The 14,506-nt window shown below is 41.2% G+C and overlaps 1 protein-coding gene across 1 annotated transcript; it reads left to right on the forward strand.

Annotated features, from left to right (window-relative positions):
• Window positions 1-302: 302 nt before the first annotated feature.
• On the forward strand, window positions 303-12,705 carry PERCC1 (proline and glutamate rich with coiled coil 1). Its single transcript, XM_069065074.1, has 2 exons — window positions 303-538; window positions 11,427-12,705. The coding sequence occupies exon 2, from the start codon at window positions 11,475-11,477 to the stop codon at window positions 12,312-12,314; it is 840 nt and encodes a 279-aa protein (XP_068921175.1). The 5' UTR covers window positions 303-538; window positions 11,427-11,474; the 3' UTR covers window positions 12,315-12,705.
• The last annotated feature ends 1,801 nt before the right edge of the window (window positions 12,706-14,506 follow it).

The following is a 14,506-nucleotide window of genomic DNA, read 5'->3' on the forward strand; positions in this document are numbered from 1 at the left end:
GCTAAGGAAGGCAAACCTCCACCTCTTTTTCCCCTGGCTAGGTTGGTCCAGAGCCCAGGAAGCTCTGTCTGTCTGTTTACACAGAAAGCCTGGATAAGCTTATGTCCTTTGGAGGAGGCCTACTCCAGGAGTCAAAATAGCATGAAATTTAATTTTACACCTATTTGACCAAGCTTGATTCAGGCTCCAATCAGAAGGGGAGATAAGGGCCCTCGGGACAAGTGTGCCAGGCAGCTGTACAGCTGGAGCTGGAGTTTTAACAGGCGGCGGGACAGGGACAACACTCAAAGGTCCCCTGGCAGGCCAGCCATTAAGGTGAACCCTATCTTCCGCCCACACGGGTTTCTTTGCTATAGTGTTCCCCGGTTGCTGGGCGCCAAAGCAAACTCAGGCTCTGTTTGCCAAGTCTACTATGACAATACAGCCACCAAATATTTGTCAGCCGCCAGAGCTGGGTTGACTATAAATACTTCAGCCACAGGTGGAGGGCTGCTGCATTCAGAGGAAGACCTGGGGGAGCCTTGCCTGGTCCCTGAAGGTAAGAGTTCCTGAGGGCCCCAGAAAGAAGAGGGATGGGAAGGGAAGGGGAGCCATTTCCACCTCCTTCTAGGCCTTGAAATCAGCTGATTTTTCATTCTATGCTAAGCAATGGGATCCCCCAGCACTCAACTCCAACAGAATGAGGTTGGAGGTTGTTTATGATATTGTATACCTATACTGTAGAGCTGAAGGGGGTGAGGTACAGGGACCAAAAGGCATCTCCCTCCCCCTTCTCCCCCAATACATATATAAACACTCTCTCCTTTCTCAGGGAATAAGGATAAATGTCTATCTGATGTTCAGGGGCAGCAGGAAAATCAGTCTTTCCTTTATACAGCACCCAAGGGGACCTGAAATAGAAAGAGAATATACTTGGAACCAGAGGATTTGATTTAAGTTACTTCCTATGTCACCTTGGAAAAATAACTTCCCCTCTTTGGGCGACAGTTTCTGAATCTATAAAATGGGGCTTGACTCGGTTTTTGAATCTTTAAAAGCTTGTGGGGGAGGGGTGCAGTATTTTATAATGCAAAGGGCACTAGATTTGAAGTCAGAAGACCTGGGTTGAAGTTTTGGCTCTACTACCCAATTACTCTTGGGTAACCCTGGACCTCAAAGTCCATTTATACACCTAATTTTGGATTTGGACCTTTCCAACTTTAAATCTCTGATCCTACTATTTCTAAGATCCCTTCCAACTGAAATCTAAAATCTTCAGTCATGTTCTTCCTTAATGTCTGTTAGTTATCAATCATAGAATCCTAGTGTTGGAACCATTTCTATTTCTGGAAGGCAGAAGGTGGGGGAAGGAGTGGGAGATGATATATAGACACAGAACACAGAAGATCCAGATACTTTTGCCAAAAAAGAAGCATCCTACTCCCTGGCTCTGATTGGGGCATACTCCCTTAAGCTAAGTTAGGCAAAGGAATTTTTGAGATATGAAGCAGGGCACAGAGGATGACCTGAGATCTTTACTCTCTAAGAGGGGTTACTCCCACAGCAAGCCACACAGAAATTGGTTGAGTACAGCTATAAATCTACTCAGTGAATGAATATTCATCAAAGACCAAGTGTCAACCCAGAATAGTCATCCATTGATGATTATTTGTGCCTGAAAGTTAGTCCCAGATTAACCCACCAATAATATCTATTGATGCTCACATCAGGCTGGCCCAGCCTGTTCTTTCCAAGGACATAGGCTATGGATAACTGTAGTCCTGGTTCTGCATTCCCAGCCCCCAATACTCCTTGTTGCCAATGTTGAGGCTTGAAGAAGATTTCCTAGATTCGAGCCATTCTTCTTAATTTATAAGTAGGTAGAACCACAAAATCATAGACTCTCAAACCTTAAAGGGTCCTTAAAAGTCCATCTAGTTCAACTCTTCCCTGAAAATAAGGATCTCCTTTATAATTTCACTGACAAATGGTTATGTACCCTTTCCTTGGAGAAATCCAACGATGAAGAGCTCACTACCTCCCAAGGTCACTTCAATTTTGGACAGCTCAAATTGTTAGCAGGTTTTTCTTTATATTGAGGGGAAATTTGCCTATTTGCAACTTCCCCCTGCTGGTCCCAGTCTTCCCTTCTAGGGCTAAGTAGAAGAAGCCTAAACTCCCGGCCACATCACCCCTCTCCCAGATTCTTGAAGACTACAATGATATCCCCTTAATCTTTTCTTCTCTAGGCTAAATATCCTCAGTTTCTTCAAATGTTTTATATTGTATGATCTCCATAGAATCTTGTTATAAAACAGAGGTTCATAATCTTTCTTGTGTCGTGAACTCCTTTCAGCAATCTCATAATGTCTAGGGACCCCTTCTCAGAGCCACGTTATCGCATTAATGAAATACATAAAATTACAAAACAAACCAATTACTTTGAAATAAATATATAATTTTCCCCCATCCAAGTTTATGGAGCCCCTGAAATCTATGGACCCCCCAGTTAAGAACTCCTGATATAAGAGGTATTATAATATCTCTAAGGCCCCTGACAGCACCAGGATTTTTATGAAATGGAAAGTAATGTGCTATTTAAGGACCATTTCAAGTTTCCATTTTTCTTTTAAAACCAAGCAATAAAAACTCCCATGTAGCAGTAGATTTTTTAAAAATAATTTTGAGTATATACATTACAAGGTTTGAAATGCAAAGTTTCATAAATGATTTTTAAGATGCATTAGCTTTTTAGGTTGCATATATGTGAGACTTTTAAATGTTTGTCCTTTATTATTCTTTGTTCCACAGGTTTTATTTAAATTATATTTTATGTCAATCATGGGTATGTGTGTATGTATGTGTGTGCCATTTTACTTTTAAAAAGAACTCAAAATCTCAAAAGAAAGAAATGTGACAGGTTTTCTTTCAGGTTATTTAGTAGCTAACTAATAATAATAAAATAATAGCCAGCATAGATATAGATAGATTATGGCATTTACAGGTTTGCCAAGAAATTTATAAATATTTTCTCATTTTATCCTAACAACCACTCTGAGAGGTAGGTACTATTACTATAATATTCATTTTACAGATGAGGAAACTGAGGCAGGCAGGGGTTAAGTGATTTGTCCAGGGTCACACTACTAGTAAGTATCTAAGACAGGTTTTGATCTCAGGTCTTCCTGACTCTAGGCCCAGTGTTCAATCCATTGTATCCCCTAACTATCATTTATTTAAATAAGTCTCAAACATCACCTGGAAATCCTACAATACAGTAATTGTATCTCCTACTTCTGGAGCTGAGGGCTCTGCCTCTCCCAAGACTCAGTTTGTTGGAAGGAATGACAGAGAGATCTAACAAGTTCATCTGCTAACCCTATTCTAGGCATCACTCAGGTCCGATTTCCCTTCTGCCCTCACCTCCTCCTACTCACTCCCCCCCAACCCCAGGGTACCTCTGTCTTTGACTAGTTCACTAGGAAGCATCTGGGATGAACAAAAAGTATGTAATGGGAAGGCAAAGACCAGGACCCTCACTCAGCCCAGTCTCTCTACTACCTAACTTATGATCAAGCAGGTTAGACAAATGTTTGACATAGCTATAAGAAAGAAAGAAGCTGGGGTGGCTAGGTGGTGCAGTGAATAGAGCATCAGCCCTGGAGTCAGGAGGACCTGAGTTCTAATGTGGCCTCAGACACTTAACACTAGCCGTGTGACATTGGGCAAGTCACTTAACCCCAATTGCCCTGCCTTCCCTCCTCCAAAAAGAAAAAAAAAAGGAAAAAAAGAAAGAAGTATAAGGTATAAGAAAGAAGGTAGGGGTGTTTTCCTACAGCCTTGAGGATTCTCATTTTATCAGGGAAGTGGAAACAATACTTCTTACCCTAACTCCCCTTCCTTTTCAGTTCATGATGAGCATAAAGGAACTTTAACTTTGCAAAAACAAAAGACAGGTGCCCTGGCTCACTAGGGGGAATCTTAGGAAGCTCATTTGACTCTGAACTCTAAAAACAGTGATGAAACCTCCTTATATAGTGCTCTAAGGTTTCCTCACAATGATCCTGTAAAGTCTGTGGTGCGAGAAGTGCTAGCTCCAGCTTATAGGTGAGGAAACTGAAGCTCAGAAAGGTGAAATGATTGCCCAGGATCACCCAAGCTAGGAAGTTTGGGAGCCAGGATTTGAACCAAGGTTTTCCAACTCCAGCACTCTTTTCATTACACTAACTCCTAGAAGGAAGTGCCAACCATCCTGGCTGCCGACTGGGCACCACAGAATTCTCCAAAGAGGGGAAGGGGAGTTTGGAGCTTCTATCTAATTTTGCAATGTGCTCAGAGATTTGATTGCTTTAAGAGTCCGAATGCTTTGAAATCTGCTTCATTGCTTCACTATTGGTCAGGGGTTGGAGTAGCTCTTCCCTCTTATCTGGGACCTTCTTATCTTCATGGAATCAAAGAGCAGCAAGAACCCTAAGAGTTCCTCTCATCCTATCCTCCACATTTTGTAGAAGAGAAAACTGTAGGGGGAAAGAAGGGACTTGCCTAATAATACAGTAAATGTGTAGAAACTAGATTTGAACCCAGATCTTTAGACTCCACATTAAGTATACTATTGCTGCAATAATGCTGTTTCGAGCCATGCTTGCCATGGTCCTGACCCAACCAGACCCTGTGTCACCTTTCAAAAGGCAGCTTTGGGGGGCAGCTAGGTGGCACAGTGGATAGAGCACCAACCCTAGAGTCAGAAGGACCTGAGTTCAAACCTATCCTCAGACACTTAACATTTACTAGCTATGTGACTTTGGGCAAGTCACTTAACCTCAATTGCCCTGCCTTCCCCCCTCCAAAAAGACCAAAAAAAAAAAGGCAATTTTGGGAGGCAGTTGATTTTTGATGACTTTGAAAGACATACTGTCTGAACTTCTTGTTTATCCTTAGGCAAGATGGAAAGCTGCAGATAACAGCAGACTAGGATTTCTCTTGCACCCACTGAGCTGAGGTGGGTGTCAAGCTGGATGGGACAAGAGGAAGAGGAGACTGGTTTTCTTTCTTCTTTTTAATCTTCATTTTTTTTAATGAAAATTCTACCATTATAAGTTCTTTGAGGCTTCCAAAGGCACTTTAGGTAACTTATGGGATAATTTCATGGGCATTATTATTTAAAAATAATTTTTATTAATACATTTGTTTTTATATCACCTACATCCCCTTCCAAAAATAAAAAAGAAGGGGGAAACAGTTCAGTAAAGCTAACCAGCTCAGCAACATATTTTGACCATATGAAGTGGTCCACACTCATAGTTCCTTCACTTCTGCAAAGAAGGATGGGAAGGTGCCATCTCATACCTCTTCTTTGGATCAAGCTTAGTCATTATAATCTCACAGGATTCAAATTTGATTGTTTTGTTGTTCTTTCCATTTACATTATTATAATCATTGTGCATGCAATTTTCTTACTTTTGCTCACTTTGATTTGCATCAATTCATGTCTTTCCATGCTTCTCCACTTATATTCACTGTCTTTTACAGGATAGTAATATTCCACTATATTCACGTGCCACGTTTAGCCATTTGTCTATCAATGGGCATCTTTTCTGTTTCTAGTTTTTTTATTAATACAAAAAGTGTAGCCATAAAAATTTTGGTACATGTGAGACCTTTCATTTTATCACTGACTTCTTTGGGGTATGTACTTCGCATTGAGATCTCTGGAGGAAAGGAAACAGACATTTTAGTCTCTCAGCTTCCATTTTTCTAGACTTCCTTGGATGGTTGGACCAATTTACAACTCCATTAGTTTGCTAATTTTCACACAGCTCTTCCATTGTTGACTCTTCTGATCTTTTGTAATCTTTGCCAACTTGCTGGATCTGAGGCAAAACTTCAGACCTGTTTTGATTTACATTTCTTTTATTATCTAGTGGCTTGGAGAATTTTCCTTCTCTGGATGTTGGTAGTTTGCAATTCTTTTGAGAACTATTAGTTCATACTTTTTGACCACTTATTAGAGAATGGCTTTTAGTCTGACATATTTCTGTTATTTATCTATCTGTTTTAGAAATTAAGTCCTTCTCTGTGATATTTGATATAAAGACTTTCCCCCCAATCTACTGAATATTGTTCATTCAAAAGCTTTTCCACTTCATGTAATTGAAATCATCTAGGCCATCTTTCATTATTACTTTTATCACTTGTTTGATTAAGAAAGTCACCCCTTAACCACAGCTTTGAAAGATACCTGATCTGGTTCTCTACCTTTTATGTGTGTGTGATATGACCTTTAATATTCAGGTCATCTTTCCATTGTGAGTTTATTTTGCTAAATAAGGCATTGGTCTAAATTCTTCTAGATTGCCTCCAGTTTTCAAACAATTCCTATTAAGTAGGAAGTTTTTCCTGAGGTAATTTATATTTTCAGGTGTAATTGAATACTAGGTTTTAAAATTCAATTATTTGTTATTCTTCCTTGTCTCATCAGTTCCTCTGAGCTACTTTTCTATTTTTTAAATCAATATCAAATAGTTTTAATGAATATTGCTTTATAATATTATTTGAGGACTGGATGTGCTTTGCTCTATCATACTTTCCATCATACTTTTTTTCATTGTTTCTTTGATTTTTTGGTTCCTCCAAATGAATTTTACTATTTTGTATATGTGAATATCAATTCTTATTGCCCAGTGGAAATGGCATGGGCTAAATCTGCAGGGGTGCCAAGATATATACTAGGAACTTCTTTTAAAAAAAAAAAAGCATTACATCGATCTTGTTATTGTCATTTTGTCTCTAGGTCTCATCAGAATAGAGTGAAGAATAGGCTCCAGCATTCCATTTCTTTCAGTTCACTGATAGCTTGAATTCTAAATATCCTTGTGGATAGTCTGAGAGTTTTGTATTAATTGACTGACTACCATAATCCTATCTTGCCTTGTGGGTCCAACAAAACCTAACTCCTATGAACTCAGGGTACCTAAAACAATGATGCCCTCTAGTTCTGTAGCATATTAACCAACATTTATTACTTATATAATTATAGATAAAGAACTCAAAGACCCTCTAATCCAACCCCAAGAAGTAATTTAGGCAAGGTCACACAGGTAGTGTCAAAGGTGGGATTTGAACCAAGTTTCTTCAGTTTCAAAGTCAATGCACTTTCAATAGTCATTGAATCCAGAGAAACAGAATGCTAGGCTAACTACATTGCAAAGTGGGGGGAGACTTGGTACCATAGAAGCAGTGTGGCAAATTAAATTAAATTCACCAAGCTTTATTATGGGCCAACTAATAAAAAAGTCTTTACCCTCAGGGAGGTTACAGTCCATTGAGAGGTTATGTTCTAAAACACAACATCTACTTGGATAAGTAAATAAATACATAACTTGTGAAGAAGGAGGGAGGGAGAAGGAGAGAGAGAGAGAGAGAGAGAGAGAGAGAGAGAGAGAGAGAGAGAGAGAGAGATGTACTACCAAGGAGGGGTTCCAGGAAAGGTCTATATAGGAGGTGGGATCTGAGCTGTGCTTTGGCCAGTTGGGTGAGAGATGTTCCAGTGGAGCTTTGTGATGGTACATTGAGTCTGGATCTAATGAATGAATGGAATGATTATGGAATAATGTGGGTCAGGACAATAGGTTGACTGTACAACTCGAGTGCTTTTCCACTGACACAATAATCACTTATTCTCATAACCACCCTGGAAGGTGGGAATGGAGCTAGTTCTTTCCTCCTGCCAATAAACCAGAACAAATGAGACCATGAATAGGGCACAAATATTACCAAGTCATCCTGATACTCAAAAAATCTTCAAGGATTTCTTACTACCTCTAGAATAAAATGCAAATTCCTTAGAATTAATTATAAAACCTTTCACAATCTGGTTCCCATCCACCTTTCCAGGTTTAGTTCATTGTATTTTTCCTTTGCAAATTCTCGTTTCCAGCAAAACTGACTCTAGTTCTCTACACATCTCACTGTACCTCCCTCCTATCCACCTTTGCTCAAGTGGCCCTGGAATGTACTTCCCCCTCATTCATGCCTCATAAACTCTCTAGCTTTTTTCAAGGCATGGCTCAAGTGACACCTCTCATAGGTCCTTCCTGTTGCTCCTACTTGTAAACACTCTCTCGCTCTTAAAATTGTTTTGTATTACATTATACATATTATACTTTATGTGCTTGCTTACTTATATAACTGTAATTTAAATATTCTATATCATGGAGATTTTGGATATTGTTACTGTAGCAATATCAAACTAAGTTTTCAAAGATCAATGTCGCTGGCTATAGAATGTATTAACAGAATAACAAATAATACAAAGATATATTTAAATATTTCAACAACGTATCAACCATGAGAAAGATTGCTGCCAGAGTCACCTCTAAACATCAGCCACGACTGCTGACTTCTTACCCCATACCACAAAGACCAGAGAACCAGGAAGCAAGTCTAAAATATGGAAGTCAAAAATAACTTCAGGAGTAAAGAGGGTAGTATAAAAAAGAAAACAATCCACCCCCTAGGGACCAAATCCTTCCAGCTTCTAAAACATTTTGTCCTGCTAAACCATCACTAACCTAAAAATGGTAGCTAGCAGCTGCCTGTGGCTTCTGATAGATTTTCAGCTCTTTGGGGTTTTGTATGGAATTTTCAGATTTTAGGAACTTCCCAGAGACAGACAGGAAACTGCTCCCAATATACAAATATCCCATTGACAAAAAGGAATGGTTAGAAGTCCTTTATTGTCAAATTCAAGTCTGGTCAAAGCTTCTTCAGTGCCCTTTCTATCCTGGGCAGATGTCACAGAGACTCTCTTTATTGAAAGGCCATAAATGTCATTTATTTTGATGCCATAAAATCATTACGTGGTGAAGGGGATGCTTCCAAACACTCAAAAAGACAGATGACCATAAAAATCATTCTTTGTCTCTGTCTCTCTATCTCTTTCTGTCTTTCTCTCTAGCCTTAAATTTTGTATCCATTCATCCAACCACCCATCCACCCATCTAGCATTTGTTAAGCACCTGCCTCACACCAGGCATTCTGCTACAGGCGCAAATGACACAAAGGCGAGAGGTCCCTCCCTTAAAGAATGCCATTTCACTTATATTCAACCAAGTCATGGGATCATAGAATTATTGAGCTGAAAGAATAGCTCAGGGCCAAGGACAGACTACGTTCTGCTTCATTTCATATTTTTCATGTGAGCCCTTACTAGATTCTAAATGCCTAGAGGATAGGGTCATATTCATTTCTTTGTATTTCAAGCACAGTATCACACCTATGATAGGCTCTTAATTTTAAAAAAAGAGAATTTATTTGATGCTTTTTTCTTTTTGTTTTATATCACTGTCATTTCCTAATGGCTTCCTCTCCCCAAAAGAAGCCTCCCTTGAAATAAGTAAATACAATCAAACAAAACAAATCAATATATTCAGCTTTAACTTCTCATCCAAGTTCCAGGTCTGCATCTTCACTTGCCTCTTCAATATTCCTGTCTGATAAACTGGACTCATCACCTTCTCCCCATACCAATTCCTTTTCCTGATTTACCCATTTGTCAGTGGTACCAGCCTTCTCCCAGTCATAGGACATAACACCTTGACTTCTCCCAATCTTGCTTTTCAAGATCAGTCAGTTTCCAACCTCTACAGTTTTTTCCTTCTTTCTTTTTTTTTTACTTTTTTTTTGGAGGGAAATTGGGGTTAAGTGACTTGCCCAAGGTTACATGGCTAGTAAGTGTGTCAAGTGTCTGAGGTCAGATTTGAACTCAGGTCCTCCTGACTCCAAGGCCGGTGCTCTATTCACTGCATCACCTAGCCACCCCTTCCTTCTTTCTTTAATAATGAATAGGTAGGGGGCAGCTAGGTGGTGTAGTGAATAGAGCACCAGCCCTGGAGTCAGAAGAACCTGAGTTCAAATCTGGCCTCAGAGACTGAATACTCACTAGCTGTGTGACCTTGGGCAAGTCACTTAACCCCAAATTGCCCTGCCTTTCCCCCTCCAAAAAAAAAAGTAAATAAATACATTTTTAAAAAATAATGGATAGAATCCATTAATATTTGACAGATGCTTTACATACATTATCTCATTTGGCCCTAACAACAGCTCTGTGAGGTGGGTCCCCCAGGTGTTGTTATGCTCATTTTGCAATTGAGGAAACTGAAGCTCAGAGACCCTAAATAACTAGCCAATTATTACACAGCTTTTTCTAGAACACCTCTCTATAAAATAAAGGGACTGGGCTAGAAGATCAGTTTTACAACTCTAGTATCTATGCCAAGAAAACTCCAAAGGGAATCAGGAAGAATGAGAAACAGCTGAACAATAACAATCCAAGTTCTTTTCTTTCCCTCACCCCCATCCCCATAATTTCTCCTTCAGGATCAGAAAGTTTGTTTCTTATGACTAAACTCCAAATTATCCTTCTTCTTCACCACAGCCCTCCCTCCCTGTCCCCACTTGTTTCTCTGTTGAGTTTAACATTTCCACAACAAACTATGTGTATGTGTTCATCTCTCCTTTACCCATTTTAGATAAGAATAAGGTTTACTAGATTATCTCCAAGGTTCTATCAAACTGCCTCACAACTCTCTCCACACAGGTCCATACTGTGTACACTGTCCAGACCAGTTTTCAAAAACACTGCTCTCATGCATCATGTCATTCCCTGACCTGATAACTTTCATAGGCTCTCTACTTCCCATAGGATAAAATCCGCAGTCTGGGACTCTGAATCTTTCTGTATCTCCTACTGCTCCCTACTATGAATCCCCTTGGTCCACTCTGATTAGTTTTAGTACCATTCTCCCAATAGACCATCCTTAATTCTGGCTTTGCACCTTTACTCTTAGTTTATCCATAGTTTAGAAGGCCCATTCCTTCCTCTTTTCCAAATCTTATTCATCCATTAGTGCCCAGCTCAAATTCCACTTCCTCTAGCAAGACTTCTCTGACCACTTAAGCCAACACAACTCTTTCCTTCCTTTGATCTTCTACTTATGTTAGCATTTAAGCATATGCTTTCTCGTAGAGCTTTTGTATTATAGAAAAGTGTGTTTGTTTCTATATCCCTTGCCATGCTGTAAGCTCTATGAGAGGAAGGGACTTTATGAAATAAAAATAAAGTTCTTCTCTCTTCCAATGTCCCCATGCAAATGTATGCTGAATTCAAGCTAGACCGTGAGAGCAGTAGTTAGAGGTGGTGGGGTAGAGAAGTGATGGCAGTGAGGAAGGAGAAGGCCAAAATGAATCATGGAGAGGTTATCATTTGAACTAGTCTTGAAGGATGAGTTGGATTGATGGACAGAGACAGAGGGGAGGGTATTCTAGGGGAAACTTCCTAAATAAAAATGCAGAGATAGGGCAATGAATTGAGTTGCTCAAACATGACATTGTCAAACCTATTGACTCAGTCTCTTGTCTATTTTTCTTCCCCTGCCTTCTCTTACCAGTCAGATAACATCTGCTGCCTTGGAAGACCCCTAGGATCAAGAGAGGAGATGGCTGCTGGGGTGATCAGAAATTTATGTGACTTTAGACTGCAGGCGCCCTTTCACCAGCCATTCTTATCTACTACTGGCCACCGAGACCCAGATTTCCCTGAAACCTCTGAGGAGGATGAGGAAGATGGGGAAGAGGAGGAAGATGGGGAAAAGCAGATGGAGGACCTGGAGCTGGCAGGCAGTAGTCCAGGATGCCAGAGGTCGGACCAGGGGCTAGTGAAGGGTCCTGCCAGGCCAAGCCCAAGCAGCACCGAGATGACTTTACAACTCCTCCGCTTCTCTGAGCTCATCAGCTGTGACATCCAGAAGTACTTTGGCCAGAAGACAAAAGACGATGATCCAGATGCCTGCAACATTTATGAGGACAGCCGCCCACCTGGCAAATCTGCAAGGGAGCTCTACTATGCAGATTTGATGCAAATAGTCCAAAGTGGGGACCAGGAGGATGAAGACACTGACATTGTTGGTCTCCCCAGCGGCTTTGATTGCCAGGCCAGGTTCATCTCTAGCAGAGACAGGTCTCAGAAGCTGGGGCCTTTGGTTGAGCTCTTTGAATATGGTCTCTGTCAATATGCTAGGCAGAGGGTATCTGACAGCAGGAGGCTGAGGCTTGAAAAGAAATATGGCCACATCACCCCAATGCACAAAAGGAAGCTGCCACAGTCCTTCTGGAAGGAGCCAGCTCCCAGCTCCTTATGTCTCCTCAACACCAGCACACCTGACTTTAGTGACCTGCTTGCTAACTGGACATCAGATGTGGCCCAGGAGCTCCACAGTGGGGGAGGCCGGGAACTGGGCAGACATGCCCTAGAGATGAACCAGTTAGAGGAGGCATAAGCCACAGTTGTCAGAGTGGCTTTTACCATCTCACAAAGGCAGGACTTAGAAGGGATGCCAGGCTTCCCTCTTGGACAAGACACTGAAAGAATCAGGTCCAGAGTATGACTTAGAACCGGAAGAACCCTTCTCTCTCTCTCTCTCCTTACTATTATTAATACTTTCATATCCTATCCTCATTTATTAAAAGAGAGTCCCAAACTCCAATGGGTTTGTGTCCTACTGCCAGGAAGATGTTTATAGCCAAGTCTCCCTGCTGCCTGCCTCTCAGCTGGATCCTAGGGATCCATTAGCCTTAAGTTATACTGTTTTTCCATACTGATTACTTTCAGTTTACTCTCCCGGTCATTTAGGTAAAACTTTAGGGCTGATAATGGAAGAACAGCAGCTCCTCTCCCCAGTCCTGTCTTCCAAAGTAGGTGCCCCCTCTATCATCTCTGTGCTACACTTCTGTGGGGGCAGCCATATCCCCCAGGTTCCCCCTCCCCACAAGGAAGGAGCTTCTTGGCTTTAGGATCTTTAGTAATGTTACCAGGGTTGGCAAGAGCTTCTGGACATCTTAAAGAAGGTACTGCCTCAAGCCCCTTTAAGAGCTTTGCCCAAGAGCAAGCAGCAAGGCAGGGGTGGCACTGGACCAGGCTGGCAGGAAGCAAAACTTTTGGATGAATGGGCAAGTGCTCTTCCAGGGAGGCAGGAAGAAAAGGGTGATGTGTTGATTAAATGAACAAACATTGTCTATTTACTCATGAGATAACAGCTGGAGAATCTCCTCCCCTGTACTCTCTACAGGGTTTAAAGGGCATCTTGCAGAATATTGGGAATACAGGGGCTCTTTGGGGTCTCTCGAACTTTCAGCTGAACAGATTTCCCAGTTGTGCCTTGTATCCAGCCTTTAGGCATTTTTCCCAGAGGCCCTGAAGAGGCAGAGTTTCTGGCAGTCCCCTCTGCCTGAGAGGTGGGATCAGCTTTTAGAGCTACAGCAGCGACTCCTGAGTCACTTGCAGGGTTATGCAGGAAAAAAGGATCTTAAAGAAACCTAAACCATATGACTCTCAGCCCCATCAGTTGGATTTAACTGCTTCTGCATCATTCTGACTTGCCCACCAAAGGAGCTCTTAGTGACCCACTCTATCCAGAGGGAAAAGCTGTGGGGATCTAGGGATCTTAAGTTATAGTCATTCTGGTCCCCAGGAGTGGCAGATGGGAAGTCATGGGGTAAGAAGTGATGAACAGAGTCCAGCTTCCTGTGATCCTCTTTATTCTTACCTCCAAAGGCTAAATAGGATAACCCTAAGTCTATGACCTGCTTGTTTCTTGGAACCCTAGCTAATTACAAAGTAATAGTACTTGATTTCTCCTGCCTGTCAACTTTTCAGTAGCCTACATTAGAGTTGTTTCTTAGAAAGATCTTGGATTTGACCTTGGCTTAGCTAGTCAGACATATTTAGTCATCCCTGGGCTAAAAGTGAGGGATTCTTCCTGGGGTCTTCAAATAGTAGCACAGGTAAAATTTGGGCTTTACTAAGGTTCTCCTTTCCCATGTGTGAAGAGGGGGAAAGTTGCTGTCCTGTGACCTCACTAGTCCAACAGAATCCCGCTTCATTCTATAGAGGACTCTCCAGAATCTGAGTGTCTCTAATTCCTCAGGACTTCAGTAATACTTCCCCATCCCCACCCTCATCCTGGAAATTCTGTTTATTTTTGTTTTTCCTTTTGTTTTTCCACCTCAGTCCTCTCTACTCTGTCTTCAAGGCATGACCTTCCCAACCAGAAGGAATCAACCTCTCTTTAGAAAAGACAAAAAGCTGATGACTGTCATTAAGCTACTGCTAATTCTTCTGAACCACTGACCTGGTGGGAGTTCAGTGTCCTCTAGAACTAGTTGTTCATTCTTTTTAAATACATTTTAGTTTTAATTAAAAATCTATTTTAATAGGTAAATGCAGATCACCCACCTCCCTCCCTGCAGAGAAGGGAAAGAGAGGCATATTCCCACTAAAACCCCAGGGCATAGTAGTTGGCCCAAATATCTTGATCATTACTGAGTTATCCAATCCCCCAAATAAATACAATTCCTAGTCAATTTCTAGGGCACTAGGTGGCACAATGGATAGAGCACTAAGCCTGAAGTCAGGAAGCCCAGTTCAAATCCAGCCTCAGACACTAATTGTATGACCTTATGCAAGTCACTT

The sequence above is a fragment of the Petaurus breviceps genome, unplaced genomic scaffold (genome assembly GCF_028583685.1).
Source record: "Petaurus breviceps papuanus isolate PSGF00001 unplaced genomic scaffold, PetGlider_PUasm1.0 138, whole genome shotgun sequence".
Classification (NCBI taxonomy): Eukaryota; Metazoa; Chordata; class Mammalia; order Diprotodontia; family Petauridae; genus Petaurus; species Petaurus breviceps.

Coding starts and splice junctions, on each gene's coding strand:
- PERCC1 (XM_069065074.1), top strand. CDS start 11,475: ATGGCTGCTGGGGTGATCAGAAATTTATGTGACTTTAGACTGCAGGCG.